General features: G+C 41.3%; 1 protein-coding gene across 1 annotated transcript in view; it reads right to left on the minus strand.

Annotated features, from left to right (window-relative positions):
• TRHR (thyrotropin releasing hormone receptor) overlaps window positions 1-7,534 on the minus strand; it is a gene marked incomplete at its 3' end in the record, with an annotated part of 34,053 nt that extends 26,519 nt beyond the window's left edge. The window contains exon 1 of the mRNA XM_081111307.1: window positions 6,712-7,534. Coding sequence (XP_080967433.1) covers window positions 6,712-7,500 — 789 coding nt within the window. The 5' untranslated portion in view covers window positions 7,501-7,534. The remainder of the gene's footprint in view (window positions 1-6,711) is intronic.
• Between the last annotated feature and the right edge of the window lie 16,340 nt (window positions 7,535-23,874).

Here is a 23,874-nt window from a genome sequence, read left to right on the forward strand (position 1 = left end):
TGTGCCTGGCCCACAGTGGGCTCCTTGAAGGTGAAGAGTTAGTCTTTATGTGCCCCTATAGCACCTGCACCTCTTCCGTGCTGAGTGCATTGGGGGCTGTTTAATCACATTGAGGATGATAGTGAATATAAAATGACCTATTGCCAAATTTTACTTAATGTTGACCAAGACCTACCTTTCACCCTTGCCCCAAGTCATTAAAAAAATTAGTGAAGGAGACTGAGCACATAGATACAGCCCCAGCATCATCTGTTTGGAACTTGGGATATCTGTTTGCAGTATAAAGAATCCACAAGAGTCTACATTATATTATACATTAAGGAGAATAAAATAGCTTACTATTTTCAAGGTTAGCTGATTTTACAGTGTGTGTGTGTGTGTGTGTGTGTGTGTGTGTGTGTGTGTGACCAAATTGAGAATTCTGAAGGAGTGTAGGTTTTTCTTTTTTGTAGGCATTTAGGAAAAATAATTTTTGTTTGCTAGAGAAATTATGGCTCAAAGTTGCAAGTATAAAATTGGGAACAAACAATGTGTGTTCATCTAACCATAGGATACAAAGCGTCTAACTGCAGGGGATTGTCACTTAGTCATTTTATGGGATATGCTCAAGGTCTTTACTCATATAGAATATGAACCAGAAAATGTAAAGCTGTTTTTTAATAATAAAAATAAGACGGCACCTTTAGATAATTGTGTGCTAAGTGATGAAATTGCACTTTTTTACTATTAATGATGTGCTTGAACCCAGACAAGTGGAACAAATAAAACAATTATAAATGAAAGATGGGCCTGTGAAAATATTATAAAAACAGTCCCAGTGAACTTCAGACACCGCTAATTTAGGCCTAATGCTGAAGAGTTTAGTATCATTAATCTGCCTTATAAGATGAATCATTGGTTAAGCTACCCATACAACTTAAGGACTTTATCCTCCCAAATATCAGTCCTAATGCCTGACATTCCACCATTACACTTCCTCCTCTTTGTTTAAGATTTCTTCTTTAAAAAGTAACTAGCAATAGAGGTGGGAGTTGGAGGGAGGCAGGGGGATAAGAGATAAGATATATTAAAGCCCCTTCTTTATTTGAGTGTCTTCATTTTCAATGAGCACATCATATTATAGGAAACTAGAGGCCCGGTGTATGAAATTCATGCATGGGGCTTGGGAGGGGGGGGCGGGGCGGGTTCCCTCAGCCCAGCCTGCACCCTTTCCAATCTGGGACCCCTTGGGGGATGTCCAACAGGCAGTCATACATCCCTCTCACAATCCTGGAATGCTGGCTGCTAATCACTTACCTGACTACCTGCTTGGTCACCCCTTACTGCTCCCCCCTCTGGCCTGTTCACCCCCAACTGCCCCCCCCCCCCGCTGGCCTTGTCACCCCTCACTGCCCCCCTGCCAGCCTAATTGCCCCCAACTGCCCCCCTGCCAGCCTGGTTGCCCCTAACTGCCACCCTCCCTGCTGGCCTGGTCACCCCCAATGGACCCCCTCTACCAGACTAGTTGCCCCTAACTGCCCCCCCCCCCCCGCCCGCCAGCCTGATCACCCCACACAGCCTGCTTGTTCAGTCATTTGGTTGTTCCTCACTAACCCCCCTGCTGGCATGGTTGTAGGCAGCCATCTTGTGAGGGCATGAGGGTTACTTTGCATATTACCTATTTATTATATAGCATTGCTTGCAAGAGAGCTAGGAGGCTGCTTAGGGGTTGGAGGTCACTGCGGACAGGAGTGAGGGAAGATAGCTGATGGAGCAGGTGGGAGGAAAGCAACATGAGTTTTGTCTGATGCATCTGACTCAGTTTGAACAGTGACTCTATGAGTAATTGTTATTCCCATTTTAATGATAAGGAAACTGAGGTTGAGAGAAATGGACTCACAGTCTTTCTCATTTTTTTCTGTGCTATTCTCTTTGAGAATAATAATTTTAACATTTTTATGTAAAAGCAGGATACAAAATTATATATACTATGTATATATGCAATAATATAAAAAGAGCAATGAAAATATCAGAAAAACAATATAACTACTAATAAACTGTGGTTTTAAGAGGTGGGGTAAAGGATATTTTTTTCTTATTCCTCATTTTCTCTGTTTTTTCATAAGACACATGATTGCTTTTATGTTGTCATTGTGGTAACAAAGGAAACAGCAACAAAAGGCATGTATTCCTTTAAAAAAATGCTTTTGTTTCTTGGATACCAACATTCTTCTAATAAAGTAGAAGGCATTTAAGAAATTTATGAACACAAAGACTGTTTGGTATTTTATAGGCGTGTTTAGTCACATAAAACCCATAATGAAAATTTGGCCATAAAGTGTTAAAGCTTCTATTTGGGTTATGTTACAGTTCCCCCACCAGCTATGCTAACAGAAAAGAAAGCTACAGTGACTCAACTGAAATTAAAACTGGTGGGGTGATCACTAAAGTATTGTGCAGACCCCTGTATCCCATGGAAAGCAAATATTTGAATGGATTGTGTTTATCCATATGATAGCCCTCGGAAGCACACGTTTTTGTTGCCTCCAGAATGCCAAAAGTTCCAATCAATTCCTTTGAAATGTACAGTCAATAATAGAGATATTTTATCTACACAATGCCGAACATCTGAATCCACTGAACTGGGAGAGTATTTTCCCAATGTGCAGATACAGCTGAGATGTGACAAACTGATCATTTAAACTGTGTCTCCTCAATATCAAAACAACTAATTGTAAGCAAAAGATTTAGTCAATCAGAGAGTTCTCTTGTCCATGCAATTCCAAGCCATTCGTTTGAATAATTTACTTCATTGGATTTACCAAATATTTATTTAGTTTCCTAAAATGTAATTAAACCTCTGAGTAATAGGAACAAGAAAGAATCTGGCCTGGGTTTCCTGCATAGAGGATATAAGTTGAAAACAAACAAACAAAAACTCACATTTGTCTCTTACATACAATGCTCTTTTATTTCCCTTTTAACTGTAGTTCTTTTAGGCTAAGCATATTTGACTATAATAACTTGGTTAGAAAGACCTGGCCTGGACATAATATTTATTAAAACAGGGATTAAACTTGCCTGAAAGAAAGAAAAAAAGTGCAGAGAAAATATTAAAATAGAAGTCCATGGGTCATAGAAGGTGGAGATTTGAACTTTCAAAGATTTAAGAAAATAATTACTTCAGAAGAAGGAAAGGCTAGATAAAGGTCATTGATTGTGGACAAAACTTCATGACTCTCATTCCCATTTATCCGGGCACCATCGTTGTTCCAGACTCAGAACACTGATCCACGTTGAATGGCCTCTCTGCATCGCTTGTCTCTAATATGTACACAGCTCACCCTTTCTTTCTTCGAAACATCTCACCTTACTTTAAATTTTTCTGATAGAAAGTCTTACAGCCTCACTCCCAAATCACTGCCACCAGCTTTCAGAGTGGTCCTTCTGCCGCCATCTCGTCCTCCAAACCTGCCTCGTCCAAGCTGTCCCAGTCATCATCCTCAACACCACTTTCCTCCTGCTGCTCCTGCTGATCACTCTCATTTTGTTGCCTCTGCACTAAGTTCAGTCTCCTTTTTCCACCTGATAGTTGAAATCCTCCAAAGCTTGCGTCTCTCTCTCTCTCCCTCTCTCTCTCTCTCTCTCTCTCTCTCTCTCTCTCTCTCTCTCTCTCTCTCTCACACACACACACACACACACACACACACACACACACACACACACTCCTATCGATCCCATCTTACTCTTTACTACTCTCCCAAATACTTCATTCATTTTGGTCAACAAAGTCAATCCATCCTGTAAAAATCCCACTCTATGTGCTCCCCCTTATCTTCTCTTCAAACCCATACCCTTCTCATCCCAGCCAGGTCCTTTCTGTGTGGAGTGCTGTCCCTCCTGACTTTCATTTTCCAAATTATCCCCATCTTTCCAGAGCCTTCTCAAATGCCACCTCTTCTGTGAAGTCTTCTCTGATGTCTCTTGCTTCAAAATTTCCTTTCTTTTCTCTGAACTCCAATCCCATCTATAATTAGGGCTAAATGACAGGACACAGTACTTAAATATGATTCTATTGATTCATATGTCATCCCATATTTCTTTCTGAGGGTGTTATTGGCATTTGTAACAAGGCACTTCCTTGCGCAGGACTGTCTTGCATGTTCCAGGACATTTGGCCTCCCTGGCTCCAGATGCTAGCTGATGGTGAAGTTATTGTGACAACCCTAAATGCTCTGAGTACATTTCCAAACACCCTAATTATTAAAAGTTTCTTTAAAGAAGGTAGTGTATGATTACACATTTGTTTAACAAATAATCTGTTTAAATGGCAAATGTATGTTTTTAAGAATAAATCTGTATTTTCTTTTTTTTTTTATTATTGACTCTATTACAGATTTCCCCCATATTTGCCCCTTTTGCCCCCCTGCACCCTGCCTCCACCTCACCCCCACCCCAGGCCTTCACCACATTGTTGTCTATGTGCATGGACTATTCATGTATGCATATAAATTCTTTGGTTGATCTCTTCCCGTCCTCCCCACCGCATCCCCTCTGAGAACTGTCAGTCTGTTCATTTATCCATGCCTCTGGTCCTATTTTGTTTGTCAGCTCATTTTGTTCTTTAGATTCCACATGTAAGTGACAGCTATTAAGAAAAGACAGCCAGTCAGAGAAAGACAAATATTACATGATATTTGTCTTTCTCTGACTGGCTGCATTTTCTTAATAGCTGTCAGCATGCTAGAAAATTATGAAGGAGGTTAATTAACACCCAGATGTTAATTATCATGCCACTTTAGGTGTCTTTCATAAGATAGACAATCCTGGATGTTGCTGTTTGCCCTCCTTTTATAAATGAGAAAACTGAGCCTCAGAGCGTTCTGCTTCTCCAAGATCACACAACTTGATTAGAACCCCGGCATTTAAGCTCAGGATTGTTTGGAGCCAAAATTTCCCCTTTTCCTTCTGCCACACAGCCTCTGTAAAGACAGCCTATCTGTAACAGCTTTGAAATAAGAGTGTGCATATGTAACAGAATTAACAATTTAATGCTGTTCAATACTAATGACTGTAATTGAAAGGAAGGAAATATTAGACCAGACAAGCAATATTTCAGATCTTATAACAAGAATATCAATTGGAGTCTAATGAATAAATTTACTCACTGACCTTCTTTGCTGCAGACATTAGCCCACGATTGGTCTCTAATTGAGATGTACATATGCTTTACTATCTTACTGTATTTTTTAATGTTTGTCTTGGCAGATGGTCAGCGGTTCTCTCTGAATTTCCCTTTATCAAGTTTTGGGTACTAGATGGCCAAATATGCCCTGTATTAGGTAGTACTGCTAGACCCAAAGCAATAGGAATCTCATAGTTGTCTAGGTCTTCTCTTTCTATAATCTAAGTATCTTCAATAATTGAAGTTATATAAATCAAGTACCACAGTATCATTTAAAATGCTGTAAATATTTCTTTTCAGTTACAGTTCATTATTGATGTCATGTATACCTAAAACACAGACATTTATTAGTAGCTTGTTGCACTTGTGCCCACATTTCCAATTATAATTCTTCATATATCAGTTAATCTAGAGTTAAAATAGATGATCCATATGCATACTTTCAAGGTACACTCAGTTTCTATCTATGTACACAGGAAGAATTATATTCTACACACACACACACACACACACACACACACTATTTGAAAGAGCCAGTGTTGTTGATTTCATTTCTTTTTCAGCTGTGAGCATAAATGTTTACCATGTGTTTATTCTGTTTAAAAAAGAAAGGAAGGAACTTAAAGCTGACTTCATAAGTAACTTAGAACAATTGTGTAAATATAGATAAATATGTACCTGATATACATGTATTTTTCCTATATTTTCTTAGAAACCATATCTACTGTAACTGAAGTTGTACTTCATTCACTAGTGAAACTACTATCCAGCTGTAGCCACCTGGGGATTCAGATGATCTGAAAGCATAAAGGGCTTTTTAGTTATGCTTTAGTAGGAAAAACATACATTTTTTTAAAATGCAATCGTGTGTGTGTGTATGTGTGTGTGTGTGTGTGTGTGTGTGTGTGTGTGTATCAAGTTGAGCTTGGTGTTAGACTTTATATCAGAACATTGTCTGAGCAAAGTGCATCCTCAGCTTCTGCAGGCTGACACACTTGTGGGGGCCTAGCAGGGGTAGAGGGTGATAAAATCTTTCCCACTGAGACTAAGGCAGGTCCTGGAACCCCCTCAGTCCTGTGTCTCAGTCGTGGGCAACTATAGAAGGGTAGGAAAAGTTTCATTATTGCTTTATCTCACCTTTTCTCAAGCTATCTTATCAAATCTTTGCAGTGCAATAGAATTCTTAAAAGATATCCAGCTGCCCCCTACAGAAGCCAGAAAGGGTATAAATATTTTGATACCATTTCCCAGAGAGGCACAAACATTTTAAAGGTGGATTTCTAGGGCTTCTGTTTATAGTTCCTTATACTTTAATAACACCTAAACTGGTACCCGCTGATGTGCTATCCACATCTCCCCATCTATTTTTAGATCTTCAGTTGCTTTAGAGATGGATTTATTATGTAAAGCAGAAGCTTACACTGTGAAATGTTTGCATGATTGTATTTTGGTTTAGGCATCAGCTAAGGAGGGCAAAGTTGATCCCATCTCACAAGGAACTCTAGCCCACATTTCCTCCATGGACCTGGATGTTCAGGTTTGCTTACCTGTCTTCTTGAAGATATTGTGCTGTTGAAACACCTATTAGAGGTCTTCGAATTCAAATTCTTGTTCTGAGGAGTTGAGCCGTTTTTACACGTCTTAGAGTTTTCTTTAGGATCTGAAGGAATGGGATTTAAAAAGAGGATCCTAGCTATAAATCCATAGAGGACAGTGGCCAGGATCATGGGCACACAGTAAAAGACAGCAAAGTCCATTAGGTAAATAGGTGAGTAGTAATTTCTGGAGATCTTGTAGCCACAGGACACCACGATAGCATCTTTGTAGGTGTTAATATTGAGATCCAGCAAGAAGAACCAGAGCATACAGTAAATGGATGTGAAAGCCCAGACGAAGATGATGATCTTTTTGGCTCTGGAAAACGTGCAGAGAAACTGGGCTTTGATGGGGTGACAGATCGCTATGTACCTCTCAATGGTGAAGGCTGTGATTGAACAGGACGAAGCATTGATGCCCAAGTACTGGAGGTAAGTAATGCAGAGGCAGCCAACATAGCCGTAGACCCAGGAACCGTAGATACTGTCTGTGATGTTGGGTAGGCCCGCGGCCACCAGGACCATGAGATCGGCCACTGCCAGACTCACCAGGTAGCAGTTTGTGGGGGTCCTCATGTGCTTGGTTCTCATGACCACGAGGACTACCATGCTGTTGCCCACGATGCCCAGACCGCAAATGATGAGCACAAGTGAGATGGTGACCACTTGGTATTCTAGGGGCACCACCGCTCGTGGCTGGAGCTGTGTCTGGTTCAGTTCGCTGACTGTCTCGTTCTCCATCTTCAGTGGCTTGAAGTTTCTCTGAGACACCTCTCAAAACATTCTCTTCCCAGCGTCCTGCCTTGATCACAGTGTTTCCCTTCCCCTGTGAAGAGCAATAGTCCGCATTCATTCACAGCCTCACTCAAATCCAGGGATTGCCCAGAAACCCTCACCTCCTCTCCTTTCACCTCCCCTTTTTCTGCCAGAATGGGGCTCCTGCATACTTCTGAAAACTCCTTTTAGTGCAGCTCTAGTGTAGGATGGAGAAACTGTTTCGAACAGCTGATAGTAAGAGGGACCCGTTTCATGGAGAAAAATGCTTAAGAAATGAGACACAGAAAAAGCTCCCTGTTTTAAAAAAGTGCTCAGAGGGAAAAACTAAACAATATCTGCTAACTGAAAAATAGATACCAAGAAACCTCTCAGATGCTTGGGAAAGTATAAATAAAAAAAGGTACGAGGGGGGACAGATGGGGTGGAGGGAGCCAAAGGGCTCAGTGATAAAGCCCGGTAGGAAATTAGCATCTGCCTCCTTAGCTCTCAGCGGGTGCGATCCCTTTGCTAGGCAAAAAGCAAGCCTTTGAGGCTCCATCTCCTTTGAGCCCCCTGCCCTACCCACCCAGGAAAGAGCAATCTCTTCTCTTACCTTTTCTCCTGTAGCGCTGCCTGCTTCTCTGGGTGAATGAAGCAGGAAGAAGTCCAAGTTTCCAAACCTGCAGGAATTCTCATCCACTTTGTTTGACTGGGAGCCCACTTAGCAGTGCCCAGTCTTCAGAACTGCAGTTCCTCTGAGCCCTCGCAGCCCTGTTCAAGTGCTGACGGACCATGCAGCCGCAGCCAGGCAGCAGCAGCAGGAGCAGCGAGGCTGGCAAATCACAGATCGCCCCCTAATGAGATCTCTCTCTCTCTCTCTCTCTCTCTCTCTCTCTCTCTCTCTCTCTCTCTCTCTCTTCTCTCTCTCTCTCTCTCTCTCACACACACACACACACACACACACACACACACAGATGTCAATCAGTCCTCACTGATTCTTAATCTCCCCTTGAAGAATTTACTTGGAACTGTGCTGATGTTACACTCCTCAATCTGGAAGGCTGATCACAAGCAAGGGGTCCAGAAGCAGGCGGTCTTTATAGTTGCTTATGGTCTGAGTTCTATGGGCCCCTCAGGACCTGGGCAGCCCTGTAATATCTTGACACTCCCTGTTTGGTAGGACTTTAGGAATAGCACACCTGTCTTAGCCCAGACACAACCCCTTGAAGCTTAAAAAAATCTGTCTGAGCTGAAACCAACTTCTTTCTCTACTACGGAAACCCTTAGACTGTTTCTCCTGTAAACCAGTAAAATTGTCTCCTTCCTCTCCTACTGTGTGAATGCAAAATGAGTTAAAATTTATTTAAAACCATTTCAGCTTCCATCTTCTGGGGCTTACAAATATTGCTATATTTTAAAAAAAACTGTTTGAGCTGATAACATCCACTTAAACTTGCATTTGATCAACTAAGTTTGTTTTTTTCAATTCTGCCTCTGCGTCACTTAATAAAATTTCTCCAATTGCTCTGAGAATTTCTCGGATTCCTCTGGGTGCCTCTCCCGTCTTCACCCACCCTCTGGCCTACCATCCCCATGTACCACCCAGCAATGTTTTCTGTCAATGTATTTGTAGGTGAAAACTTGCCCAGTGGAAATCTAGGCCAGTGCCACTCGGTGCCACATATTTGAAATGAAACTTTATAGACCCATCTTTTTTTTTATCTTAAGAAAAGTGCACTTCACTTTGATTTTTATTTCTCTAACATAGCCTGTGGGCAAATCTTTATACTTTTTTATGGAAGCTCGGGTAAGATATCTCCCTTCTCCAGGCTCCAACTGAGTACACCAAATGTTAATGCTTGTCCACTTTTATTTTATTAACTGAGTAAGAAAAACAGCCCTTAACTGAATTCCCTGTACAGTGAATGGGCTGATACTCTGTTTTTAAGATGTTTAGAAGATCTTCCTCCTGGAAGATGTTAATGGAAGGGTAGATTTTGAGCAGACAAGTCCATGGGGGTATCAAAGCCATGTTCAGAGCCAGGTTAAGAAGATGAAGGGGAAGCTCTGGATCATGTTGAGTAAATTCCACCCTCTGAATGAATGAATGAATAAGGGCCCTTGGAGTATCTCTTTCTCCTTTCAAAGCATGTGTATTACGAACTAATAACTCAGAATCCAGATTCAGCTTTCGGATGTGTATTGTTTGGCCTGTACAATGCAAGCTCAAGTATAATTTAGTGTAATTTAAAATAAATTGATCATTGTCTACCTTTTGAAATTGAGAAATTGTATTCTATATCTAGATTTCTGCCTCTCATCAAAATAAGAGAGTTCTGGTAACCATGGGCCCATATTCCTGCATAGAAATTATCATCAGAAGCTGAGCAGTGGTTGTGGATAGCAGTTTGCGGGGGGGGGGGGGGGGGGGGTCCTTGATACAGGAAGTGCCTCCTATTGTCCTCACTTCACACTACGTCTAATCTGTCACACATGCCAGCATCACTCAGTTATCACCCTGTAGCCATTTGAGTCTCGCCCTCTGTTCCTGAGAGAAGCGATGGAGAGTACCAGCCACATGCAAATTCTTTTACTCCGAGTAGAATTTCAGCCCGCATTCTAGTTTGTTTAGCAGACTGGACAATGGATGCACCCTTTACCTCTCTCTTATCTAGAGGACAGACATTACTCTCAATACCCCATTTCTTGACTAGACCTCTCCATCTCAGGATAAAAAATTCTAAGATGAAGGGATGGCCTCTCTACCCCACCCCAACCCCATTACCTTCAACCCAAAATGCCTCTTGAAGTCACAATTCATGAAGCACATCCCTGTCACTCTTCCTGGGATTAGAGTCAGCTTCCAGGCCTCCCCAAAAGACCTTACTTCAAGGTTATACTTAAGTAGTAAAGGTCAGGGGAGAGATCATCTCTAATGCCTTCTCCTCTGGCAGTGCCAGTTCTGCACCAAGTCTTCTTATTTTACATTCTCCAACAATTCTATGCAAGGCCATCGTTCTGAATCTCTATTTTGCATCTCTATTTATTTTTTTAGCACATAATTGTTAAGCTCTTACTATGTGCCAAAGGCTTAGTATATAGAATTTTGTTTTTACTTTCAAATAGGTCATGGTCTATTGGGAGAAGTAAACTTATAAACAGCTACAGGGAAATATGCATTTTAAAAATATATGTTGCCCTGGCCGGTGTGACTCAGTTGGTTGGGCATTGCCCCATCCACCAAGAAGTTACTGGTTCGATTCCTGACTAGGGCACATGCCCGGGTTGTGGACTCGATCCCCTATAGTGCAAGTGCAGGAGGCAATCAATGTTTCACTCTCACATCAATGTTTCTCTCTCGAAAAAAAACAAAAAACAATAAACATCCCACATATATTGGGAGAGGGTTTAGATTGTGAAGGAGAAGTCATTTGTGGGTGGCAGGGACAATGGACTGAGACCAGTGAGGGCTTCAGAGGCAAGGTAATCTGAGAACAGTCTCAACGTAAAGTACAGCTTCCTTTTGCTAGGAGGGGCGAGGGAAGCTCTTCTGACTGAAGGCCATAGGATATGTAAAGCCTCGCCATGTAAAATGACAAGGATTTTGGAGGGCGCGGGGAGTGATTTATGATTCTGCTTTGGCCATGAGAAGTTTGAGCTGGTGATGGGACAGCCACTGATGCCGACCAGGCAGGTTTCCTAGTAAGAAGCCCTCCTTCTGCTCTGACTGGGAGCATCCGCCCCTCCCCCTTAACTTGTTCTTTCAACTCTGGGGAGTCCAACTCTGGGGACTCCACCATCCCAGACTTGCCTGTTCATGATGGTCCTGCCTATTTCAATCACCTTAATACTCTTTGCAAAATTATATTTCCATCATAACTGTGATTTGATAAGTTGGGTTTTTCATTTGTAATCCCCAATCAGCTAATATCTAATAAATGTTCCTTCTGTGTAAAGAACCGCACAAATAGAGAAACCAAGATGGCGGCATAGGTTAACGCCGGAGATTGCTGCCTCGAACAACCACTTCAAAAAACAACTAAAGGACGGAACGGACATCATCCAGAACCACAGGAAGGCTGGCTGAGTGGAAATTCTACAACTAGGAGGAAAGAGAATATCATACCCAGACTCAGAGGAGGCGCAGTGCTGAAGTGAAATACTAAGGTGCGGAGTGCACGCGGAGCGGGCTGGAGGTGGGGGGCGCGGTTGTTGTTTTCAATCGGGAGGGAGTTTCAGACTCTGAGCTCCAGATCCGGGCGAGTCTCTAGGGATCCAGACTCAAATGGGAGAAGCAGGACTGTCTGGCTTCGGTCGGAACTCGAAGGCAGCTTTCTCTCCGAGGTTTGCAGCGGTTGCTGGGACTCTGTGAGGCAGAGCCCCTAGGGACGGAACTGAGAGCAGCCATAACTGCTCACTCCGGCCGCCCTGTAGATCCCCGGGGACCCGCCCCACCCAAGCCCTGTGCAGAGCCATTTGCTGGATTAGCACTGCCCTAGAGATCCAGCACAGAAGCTCTCCCACTGCAGACACAGCTGATTCTCACAGCCAGTTAGCCTGGAGGTCAAATCACCCCCGGTATTGCCGACAACAATCAAGGCTTAACTACAACAAGACTGTGCACAAAGACCACTAGGGGGTGCACCAAGAAAGCATAAAAAATGCGGAGACAAAGAAACAGGACAAAACTGTCAATGGAGGATATTGAGTTCAGAACCACACTTTTAAGGTCTCTTAAGAACTGTCTAGAAGCCGCCGATAAATGTAGTGAGATCCTCAAGAAATCTAATGAGACCCTCAATGTTATGATAAAGAACCAACTAGAAATTAAGCATACACGGACTGAAATAACGAATACTATACAGACTCCCAACAGCAGACCAGAGGAGCACAAGAATCAAGGCAAAGATTTGAAATGTGAAGAACCAAAAAACACCCAACCAGAAAAGCAAAATGAAAAAAGAATCCGAAAATACGAGGATAGTGTAAGGAGCCTCTGGGACAGCTTCAAGCGTACCAACATCAGAATTATAGGGGTGCCAGAAGATGAGAGAGAGCAAGATATTGAAAACCTATTTGAAAAAATAATGACAGAAAACTTCCCCCACCTGGTGAAAGAAATAGACTTACAGGTCCAAGAAGCACAGAGAACCCCAAACAAAAGGAATCCAAAGAGGACCACACCAAGACACTTCATAATTAAAATGCCAAGAGCAAAAGACAAAGAGAGAATCTTAAAAGCAGCAAGAGAAAGAAACTCAGTTACCTACAAGGGAATACCCATACGACTGTCAGCTGATTTCTCAACAGAAACTTTGCAGGCCAGAAGGGAGTGGCAAGAAATATTCAAAGTGATGAATACCAAGAACCTACAACCAAGATTACTTTATCCAGCAAAGCTATCATTCAGAATTGAAGGTCAGATAAAGAGCTTCACAGATAAGGAGAAGCTAAAGGAGTTCATCACCACCAAACCAGTATTATATGAAATGCTGAAAGGTATCCTTTAAGAAGAGGAAGAAGAAGAAAAAGGTAAAGATACAAATTATGAACAACAAACATGCATCTATCAACAAGTGAATCTAAGAATCAAGTGAATAAATAATCTGGTGATCATAATAGAATCAGGGACATAGAAAGGGAATGGACTGACTATTCTTGGGGGGGAAAGGGGTGTGGGAGATGCGGGAAGAGACTGGACACAAATCGTGCACCTATGGATGAGGACAGTGGGTGGGGAGTGAGGGCAGAGGGTGGGGCGGGAACTGGGAGGAGGGGAGTTATGGGGGGGGGGGAAGAGGAACAAATGTAATAATCTGAACAATAAAGATTTAATTTAAAAAAAACTATAAAAAAAAAGAACCGCACAAATAAAGTACAATTAGAATAAACCTTACATTTGGGTTGAGATTTTTTTTCATTTCTCACCATAGCTTAAATTTTAAGATATTTGACTTGTGGCTTTTATATCTTTTTATATCATTTTATATCTTTTTAGTACTAAGACTACAGAGAAATACATCCTTTGGGAATAATCCAGTGGCATCTGTTTTGAACGAAAGGTCAGTAAGTCATGGCTGGGGCAGTGTAATTGGGGAGCCTAAAACACTGCACACACTTTCATGCCCATTTCAGTCTCACCCTTCTTTCTCTGCCCTTACGCCTTTAGCCAGGCCATCACACTCATGCATCAATAGAAGTAGCACAAGACTTCACAGGCTCCTCTACATATGGTCTCAGAATCCTAGTTAGGACTATTGTTTTGTTGTTGTTTGTTGTGGTGGTTTTTTGTTGTTGTTGTTTTTTTGGTGTTTTTTGGGGGGGGAGGGGGGTGGAGTCTGGCCTCAGACCTTACATTGAACTCTAAAAAGATTTAGTATTTCTGCTTCCCACCCTTGGCATTCCTAATCATATAACTTGCTCTCAGTATCATCCTTTCTCTTTCCTTGCTACCCCAGGAAATCATCTGCTTGGCCAAGTCTTTGTCCTTGGGATACTGTGGCTGACATGACATCACCCCTGCCAGACCCTCCTACCTCTCTACACAAGAGGAAGTCAGGCCAGCCCTATACTTGTTTCTGGAGGTAATCTTAACTACCCAGGTTGTAGGTGGTCCTCTACTGGTTGTCCCAAACCCATTAGTGGATGGATGATTATTTACATCATCAGCATTTCTCAAATGTTAGCCTGCATCTGAACCTCCCAGAGACTTCATTAAAACCTGGATCCCAGGCTTCTTCCCCAAATTGCTGTTTTAGTTGCTCTAGGATGGGACCTGAGTGCATGCATTCCTTATAAACATCCAGGCGATGCTGTGGCTGTTGATCTGAGGACCACACTTTAACACTGCGAGTAGCTATATGATCTAGCTCAATGGTTCTGATGGGGGAGGTGAAGAGCAGTGGTGAATCAGAATAACCTAGAGAGAGTTTTGAAAATGTGCATGCTAGGGCAGCCCTCCTACATATTTTGATTATAGGTGTATTTCCTAGGAGTGGCCTGAGAAAGAGATCTGGATTGTGGACAAAAGTATTTTTCTTACCCTCTGTCTTAAATTGGCATAAGTGTAGCAGGTGAGGAATTGTTGGGAAAGAGAATATCTATGCTCACTACATTCAAATGCCGCTGGGGTCACAGATAGAGCATTTGGCTCGGTCAGTGGTTTGTAGGATCCAGAGAAGAGTGAAGAGAGAACATAATTTAAGGGGGTGGCAAAAGCCTCAGTAATTGATATAATTAATATTTTAATGCAATATTTTTATGATAGGATTTTTTCTCTTTTTAATTTATCTTTATTGTAGAAAATATTACAGATGGCCCCCCCTTTTTCCTCCACTGCCCCTCCCCCCCAGCACCTGCCCCTCCTAGGCCTTCATCACATTATTGTCTGTGTCCATGGGCTATGCATATATGCATATAAGTTCCCTGGTTAATCTTTCCTCCCCACCCCTTCACCCCTGCTTTCCCTCTGAAATTTGTCAGTCTGTTCCATGCTTCTATGCCTCTGGATCTATTCTGTACATAAGTTTATTTGGTTCATTAGATTCCACATATGAGTGAGATCATGTGATACTTATCTTTCTCTGACTGGCTTATTTCGCATTATGTTAATGCAATATTTCTAAAAATTAAAGTTAATGCAAAAAGTCTTTGATGAATAAAATATCAAAAATTTAAAGACAGGACTGATAGGATGAATTTTCCCTTTCAAGCAAGTCTCCGAGTCCTGATCCTTTATGCAAAATTTTGTTACTTTGTTTATTACGGATTATTTGGCATTCATTTTGACTTTTAAAAGCATGGCATTAAAGTTCTCTCTTGACGACTGGGTTTTTGGAGCTCCTTTATATTTTGTACCCTCCCTTGCCTCGCCCTATTCCCAGCTTTCTCATCCTTGGTTAAATCTTAGAATAATCTGGAAAGTTTTAACAATATATAGATACTTAGGTCTGTCTTTCAGACAGTCTTACTTAATCAGGCACAAAGTGAAGCCCGAGATTAGTATGTGCAGCAATGGTCACAAGCCACTGATCTGCACCAGCAAGTGCTGGCCTCCGGGTGAGGGATTGGAGGGACACGCAGTCTAGGCTGCAGGACAGCCAGCGAGGTGAAATAAACTGGGTGCGAGTCACCTGCCAAGATTCGAAAAGGGGACATCAGGAAACTTTGGCAGCCGAACACTGGCACAGTCTCGGTTCCTGAGAGGAATTGTGTAACTGTGCAGGTATCTAGGTTTAGAAATGCTGAATGCGGTGCAGTCTATCAAGTTAATAATCAGACACCGAACCCACGTCAAAGACTTAGTCACCGGGATTGGGACATAAGGGATGGGTTCTGGAAGAGGAAAACAAGGGATTTTATGCTGAGTCACCCAGATGCTGAACTAAGGATGATACTTCAATTTCCTCTGTTCAGGTGTAATTTCCCCCAGAGCCTGGGGTAGATGAAGGCATTTGGCAAACTTGATAGGAAAAAAAAAATGGTCAGAATCCATTTTTGCTGAAATTTAAATATTAGCTAGAGAAAATACTTTATGAAATGGGATTATGAAGTTGTGTTTGTGTTTATTGGAAAAGACACGAAATCCTGTTTACGCTGAAAGATAAAATATACTGTGGTGGGTATTTTGGGCACAAGTTGCCCTTTTCTGTTTCTCTGTCATGTATACTTTTATGTGTCCTAGTGATGCCAGAGAAATTAAAGGGCCAGACTTCCCAGACACAGGTGTAAATGAGGCTCTTGCGCTATCTTCAGAATATGAGTTTCCTAAGACTAAGACTCGCATGGGAAGAAGGCTTTATTTGCATCAAGTTACATTTCTCAGGTTCCAAAGTCCCCTGCCCCTTAAGCCAGTCCCTGGACGAGGAGCAGCTAGGAGTTCAGCAAAGTCAGAAACGGAGCCAGTGTCCCGAGCTTCCCTTCCATGTTGTAGCTGGGTGGTCCCACACTCAGGCCATGTGTGGAGCCCCACGTGCCATGAGCCCCATGGGACAGCGGGGAGTGTGTCCCTGCAGGAGGAGTCCCGAGAAGGCCCGGCACCTGGACCCAGGAGAATATGGCTCTTTTGTCTAGAAGTTTATATATTTCGATTTTGAGAGCTTGCTGTGGCCACACCCATCCCAGCCAATTGCCTGTTCCCAGGTGTGATTGACAGGTAAGCATTTTCCCACATCACTCAGACCTTACTGGGCATGTATCTGAACGGCCTTTGTCCAGTCCCTTCTTCCATTAATCATCAGGGAGTAGACTTGGAGAAGTTAAAGCAGCCTTTTCGAAAAGCTGTGTAAATGGCATGCCTGTATCTTTTGGTCTCCCCGTTCATTCATTTCCTGTTAAATAACAGTCAGGTTATTACTACGCTATCACTAGTATCCACATTGGGGGAGAAAATAGGATCTTAAATTTAAAAACAAAGTGCAGCAGAACTCAACCTAAAAATATTTTAAAATGAAAAAAAGTATAAACATATACACACATAGCTCCTTCAGTCCTGCAGTCCGTAGCTTTTGTTATCTGATCAGAAAGGCTTAACGCTGTTTACCAAAGTTTCCCCAGTGTCACTTGTGGGCATGGCCCATACAAAAGATGAAAGAGTAAGAATTCAATCAAAATATCTAACTTCTGAACTTGTGCTTATTTTGATTTATTGCATGTTTTATGAAACACTAAACTTATTTTTTTAATTCATATAATTGAAAAAATTATGTTATTATAAACTTTCATTTGATAGCTGATTATATTTTATGCTTTACTCTGACTGCTAAGAATCTCAAGTCCAAATGTGTATCTTCACATGAATAGTTGCATAAGACTTTAACAATAAAATGTGTGTTTTTTTTTACCTACTAAATCTATCAACTTTTGTATTTGACCTTTAGTTCCTCCCTGGTTCGTATTTACTGTGTCATACACACAAATGTAGACACATAACACTGCTTCCCAACTGAGTCTATACATAATTTTCTTTAAAAATAAATTTATATCAATAAGAAGAATTCATTTTAAGTGTAGAGTTTTAACAAATATATAAACCTTTGTAGCCACCACCACAAACATGATACAAAAAACTTCCATCATCCTAAAATGTTCCCTGAGTTCCTTTTCTGTCAGTTCTCTATCCCCAGAACAATTCTCTGTCCCGGTAAATATGGTTCAGCATCCTACCTCTAGACTATATTTATCTTTTGAAGAGTTTCATATAGGTAGAATTATACAGCATGTATTCTTATATGTTTGGCTTCTCCAATTCAGCATAATGTTTTGTATATATTTTTTACTTTGTTACATGAATCAGTAGTTTGTCCCCTTTTTATGGATCCATAATATTTCATTGTATGGATATATAGTTATATCATATTTTGTTTTTCATTCACCTGTTGGTGGACATTTCAGTTGTTTTCAGGTTTGGGTCATTATGAATAAAACTTCCATTAACGTACATAAAATACAATGTTTGTGGAAATATTTTGTCATATTTCTTGGATAAGGATTATCAAATTACCTAAGAGTGAAATTGGTAGGACATAAATTTAGAATATGTTTACATTTTCATGAGTCTGCCAAAATGTTTTCCAAAATGACTGCACCATTTTCATACAAATCTACATAATGTTTTGTTTGTATTCAAATCTACATTACATGAATACATGTAAAATATTCAAAGCAGAAAAGCAGAAAGTAACGCCACATGTTCATGGTCAACTCTCTGAACTCCCTTTTATGCATTTGCATGCCCCTCCGAACCCCCATATGCAGCAGACAGAATAATCAGAGAACACAGAGAAGGCAGTTTGCATACAATACATATTTGTTGTACAAATGGGTGAATTGATTTCCCCAAATAATTGACATAAAATGTAATGTATAGAATAGATGTGATGAGTAAATGACAACACATATCAAGCACTTAGCCCAGCACTTGGCACATAATAAAAGTTTAGCATAGTTACTACTCCATAAACACAATGTATTTGTGAAAAATTAAACTGGCGTTATTACACTTGCTAAGACACCACATTGCATCTTTAAAATAGCTAATTTATGAAATATGTCTTGCTGTATCTAGTGGAGTTTTTAGTGGTTTGGCTGAGATCTACCTCTATGGAGATGCTCATGCCATATCACTCTTATTCTTCTAAAACTGAGCTAATGTGAAATGTAACATTAAAAATTTTGTCAGTAATTTTATTAATTAAAAAAAGTTCAAGTATTTGTTTATTCACCATAATTATGTCCATAAGAAATGGGAGAATTTGTGGAATTTAAAGTCTTACTGGTGCCTTTGAAATTGTAATGATTGTCATGGAAAACCTTGAAGAAAATGGTCTGTTTTCATTGTTAGGAATTGTTGGCTTAAGTAATATCCTAAAACAGAAAGGCGAGTACAGGATATAGGAGCTATCTATAATAATAAAAGCATAATATGCTAATTAGACTGAGTAGCTGAACGACCTTCCAACATCACTCCGGACGTCCTTCCAGACGAAGCCGTGGTGGCAGGGGCTGAGGCAGAGATGGTTAGGGGAGACCCGGCAGGCAGGCGAGCGGTTAGGGGCGATCAGGCAGGCAGGCAAGCAGTTAGGGGTGATCAGGCAGGCAGGCAGAGGCAGTTAGGGGTTATCAGGAAGGCAGGCGAGCAGTTAGGGGCAATCAGGCAGTCAGGCAGAGTGGATAGGGGCGATTAAGCAGGCAGGTGAGAGCTTAGGGGAGATCAGGCAGGCAGGCAGAGTGGTTATGGGCGATCAGGCAGGCAGGCAGGCGAGCCTGCGATCCCAGATTGCAAGAGGGTGCAGGCCAGGCTGAGGGACCACCCCCCACCCGTGCGCAAATTTTGTGCACTGGGCCTCTAGTATATAATAAAAAGGGAAGGAAGACAGTCATTACAAATAAAATCCAGTCAGTTTTCAGGCTGTTAGTTGCATCTGGATAATTGGTTACTGATGAGCTCATGCTAGCACTGGGTGCAGAAGGGGCCACACTTCCATGGGAAACGTTTTCTGACAGCCTACACAGGTGGCCCAAAGGCATGGAGAAGGTAGGTGAGTGGGAGCTCCTTGGGACTGATGGTGCTAGGAACTTTGTTTGAAGGAGTTCAGTAAGATCTGCTAAAATTAGAAGTGTAGTATCTCAGAGAATCAAAGGCCACTTTAATATTGAAATAATTAAAAAACACAAAAATAAATAAGTAAATAAAAAGAGACATTATTGTGAAACAAATTTTCAATTTGTGGAATCATCATAGTAATTTCCTCTAAGCAAGACCTTCCTGAGGTATCTGATTGTACCTTTTTTTTTAACTTTCCAGAGTGCTGAGAAATCCTCTGGGAAGAAGAATGGCAGGAAAGAAATGTGGTGAGTGAATTATGAGACAACATTACAGAGCGATGTCTCACCTTCAGTGTAAAGGCTCTGTTGTCTGTCCTCCTGTTCATCCATTCATGCTTGGTAAATGCTTACTGATTGAGTGTCCCTTATTTGACAGGGTCTATGCCTGACACTATAGATAGAAATGTGAATATGAAAAGCAGAGAGGAGCTCCCAGCCTGGCAGGCGGGGGGAAGTGTGTGTGTGTGTGTGTGTGTGTGTGTGTGTGTGTGTGTGTGTGGGCGGGGGGTGGGGGGGGCGCACATATACTGCCAATTATAATGCAGTATGTTCGCTGCTATAATGGAAGTGTGTACACATTTTGAAGGGTGTGCAATGTAAGGAGTGACTAATTCTATGTGAAGTGGTGTGTGCAGTCATTTCATAAGACCAGGGAGAAAGTCAATAATGATCAGGCCCAGGAGGAAAAATAAGCAATGAAGAGTTGGACAAAGAGCCCCTGGCCAGCCAGCTGGGAAATAGAGATGGAACCCTGCATAGAAAATTCTCAGTGGAGAGCAGTAGATGGCTGGTCTCTCTCTGAGGAAGTTACATGGTGAATACTACTCCATAACACATGCAGTGCCTGACTTTCCCATCTTTGGGCATGGAACCCTTTTGCAAACACATATGCTAAGCCCATGGTCTTGCCTCAGACTGACTGGTCTTTGATCCGGGCTCACTTACTATCTGCGTGACTTTCTTTGGCATGTAGTTTTAATCATAATTATCTCATAGGGCTGCATGTCCTTTTTTAGGATTAAAGAAAATAATATGAATTAAAATTATTAGAGCTATGCCCACACCAATAGTGTCCTGAATAAATGTTAACTGTTATTATACTTAGAGTAGGGAAAAAAAGCCGCTGTTATTTAATTCTGCTGAGTTTTGAGGCATGAGCTAACTGCTTATTGGTTTCAGAAAGTGGCAGGGCCATTTAAAAAACCTAGATGCTCATCAGTATTTCAGAGAACCGACAGGGGAAAGACGGGATCTAAATCTATTTAACGATTGAAAGAATGGATAGCAAAGCTCTTTTTCTGTTGAACAAATTCTTAAAGTAAGTCAGGGAGACTAGAGTGCCCATTCTTGTGACTGGAAGCTTTATAGTCTCTCTGCCTATTCTACAGGGATTTCCAAAAGCAATTGGTATTTAGCAAAATCTAGCAAATGAATATTTAAAAAGAGAATGAAATTGTTAAGCATTGCTATTTTTCAAACTTCAGGCTAAGACCCAATATTGGGTTGTGAAATCAATTTAAATTTTTACGACAATTGCCATTTTAGATAATATAGGTAAGCATTAGTCCATAGACTTCTAGTTTTACTGAATTCATATAGGTAAAAATATGACTGACACCATTCTGAGAACTTAATAATGCTGTGTTAATTCTATAACAATCTTAGGAAATCGATTACCAACTCCATTTTGCATATGAGGAAACCAACGGGTTAAACAACTTTATAAGGACAGAGAGTTGATAGATTCCAGAGCCAGGGTGCAGACCTGGAAGTCTGTCTCCAGAGCTATGAGGTACATGGTTATAATATAAAATATACATCTCACTGTGGGTCTAGCTCAAGAGAGTTTGAAAGCCACTATGATGAGGAGATGTGCAAGTCCTACTACTCCAACATCTCTCATCAATTGTGCTGCCTTTGCAGTCCTCCTCCCATCTTGGCAATCGCAGCTAGTGTGAATGTTCACATTACTTCTGAGTTTTAGCCAAATGATCAAATCAATTTAAGAATGAGAGGAATGTCCGTGTATGCAAAAGAGTAAGATGTCAAAATCTTCAAGGACATCCTTTAGGGAGGGAAAATGGAGAGCAGCTGGCATGTGCAGATCATAAACAATTCAATTAGTATCATTTCACAAGACATTATTTCAGAAAATCAGTATTTGCTGTGGACCTATATACTCCAATTATTGTGGGGAGCAAAGATCAATAAGTAGGGTCTCTTGTCCTCCAGTAGTTCATAGTCCAATGGGAGAGACAAGCAAACACAAAATAGGAGTTACAATATGACCTTGCCAGTTCAATGATAGAAATGTGAAGAAATGCAGGGAGCTCTTTAGTTGTACATCAGAGTGGCCACCAAAGTGGCCTGGAGGATCAAAAAATCTCCTGGGAGAGCCCATTCTTGACCTGAATTTTGAGAATGGAAAGAGGAAACGGTATTTCAGGCTGAGGGAAGAATGTATGTAATAAAGCGAAGAAGTGGGATATATTTATGGAACATAACATAAGCTATTCCAACTACTTACTACCACGTTTCCTAGTAATGAGAATGTCTTTGGAATGAAACATTCCATATTTTTCTACAACATCCTTATAACTGAAGAAATGCTGAATCTTGCCAAAATAGCTGCATTCTCCTAGGCTCTATTGAGTATATGTAATTGAATACTAGCACAGCTGGAAAAGGAAATTCCTACAACATTATGCCTGTTCCTAATAAATTCTGGATGAATTGGCTTACCTAAGGGGTTAGTGTGCTTCAAAGATTGAAACACTTTCTATTGATTGATTGACTGCCTTTCCAGGGAGATGCTGCAGGCAGCAATTTTAAACTTTCCTTGCTTGCCTCAATTAGTATGTTGTGTTCACTAGCTCCCCAGGGCAGAACAAGTTGTGAAAATATCTTCTCATTTTAGACATATGCTTTTAACAATGTTTCAACAAGTAACATTAGCCTTTGGCAACCCAGAGTTCAATATAATGTGTTATGATCCATGTCATTCTTTTTTTTTTAATATATTTTTATTGATTTCAGAGAGGAAGGGATAGGGAGAGAGAGAGATAGAAACCTCAATGATTAGAAAAAAACCATTATTGATTGGCTGCCTCCTGCACGTCTCCTACTGGGGATTGAGCCTGCAACCTGGGCATGTGCCTTTAACCAGAATTGAACCTGGGACCCTTCAGTCCACATATCAACGCTCTATCCAATAAGCCAAACCAGTAGGGCTCCAATTTCATTCTTAAAAGGGATTGGCCCATGCTTGGAAGAGCAAGGAGGCAAGATGATATGTGTAACAGAAATGGAATCCAATGTCCCATAAAAGACTTGAGTATCCCATAAATCAGCTGATGACCCTGGGCAATTTGCTTCAATTCTCTGAGGCTCAGTTTCCTGGTCTGTAAAATGAGGGTGATGGAATCATTGACACGTTCTAGAATTAAATGTCTTATTTTGAGAGCATTTCAGGTGCTTCTTGAGAACCAAGACAGATGTTTAAGGCTGGGGTAGTGTAGTCATACTCTAGCACCTTTCAGACGCCATCATCCCAAGGGAACCAAAATGGAAGAAGTTGGTTTCCTCTGTGAAGCTGGACTAAGCTGTCTTCTGAACCCAGCTGGGGAGTTGGGCTCTCTGGTTGCGCCCTTTGGATTTCATCCCATATCTGTAAACATTGCCTATATTTGCTGGTGGCCTATCAGGCTGCTCTGGTTCTCTTGTGCCTCCAGCATGGAGAAAAGCCCAAGCCCTCAGGCATCAGAGAAGCAATGCCCTTATCTTGCAGAGCCTCTGAAGGCTAAGAGCTGCGTAAGGGAACAGAGCAGAAAAACCCACATGATGTCAAAGAATCAAGCTCTTGTGGACCTTTAAACCCACTGTCCATATGCAGATGAGTCCCCTTGGGAGTATAGGGTAATAGCTCCTCTTTGGAGGTAATCATTAGATCTGTCTTGCTTTCTGTTCTTCTGGAATGCATATTAACACAAGAGAAAACCAGAGCTCCGCTGGGCTAATGATGTATATTTTATGGGTCTTTTGCTCTACGTTCACCTCTTTTATTGGTTACCCCTTTAGCTGTGGTGAAGGAAATGCCAAATCCTGCTCCTGTCTTGTTGCTATAGTGATGCTAGAGAGATAAAAGCCAGGCATGAAGTGTTCAGGTGAAATTTTTATCAAACTAATGTTTAAATTAAACATGGACTTTAATTTATTTATTAAAATATTCAAAACCCGGTGATCAGGGAAGCTGAA

Source organism: Myotis nattereri (genome assembly GCF_964212035.1).
Source record: "Myotis nattereri genome assembly, chromosome: 17".
Lineage (NCBI taxonomy): Eukaryota > Metazoa > Chordata > Mammalia > Chiroptera > Vespertilionidae > Myotis > Myotis nattereri.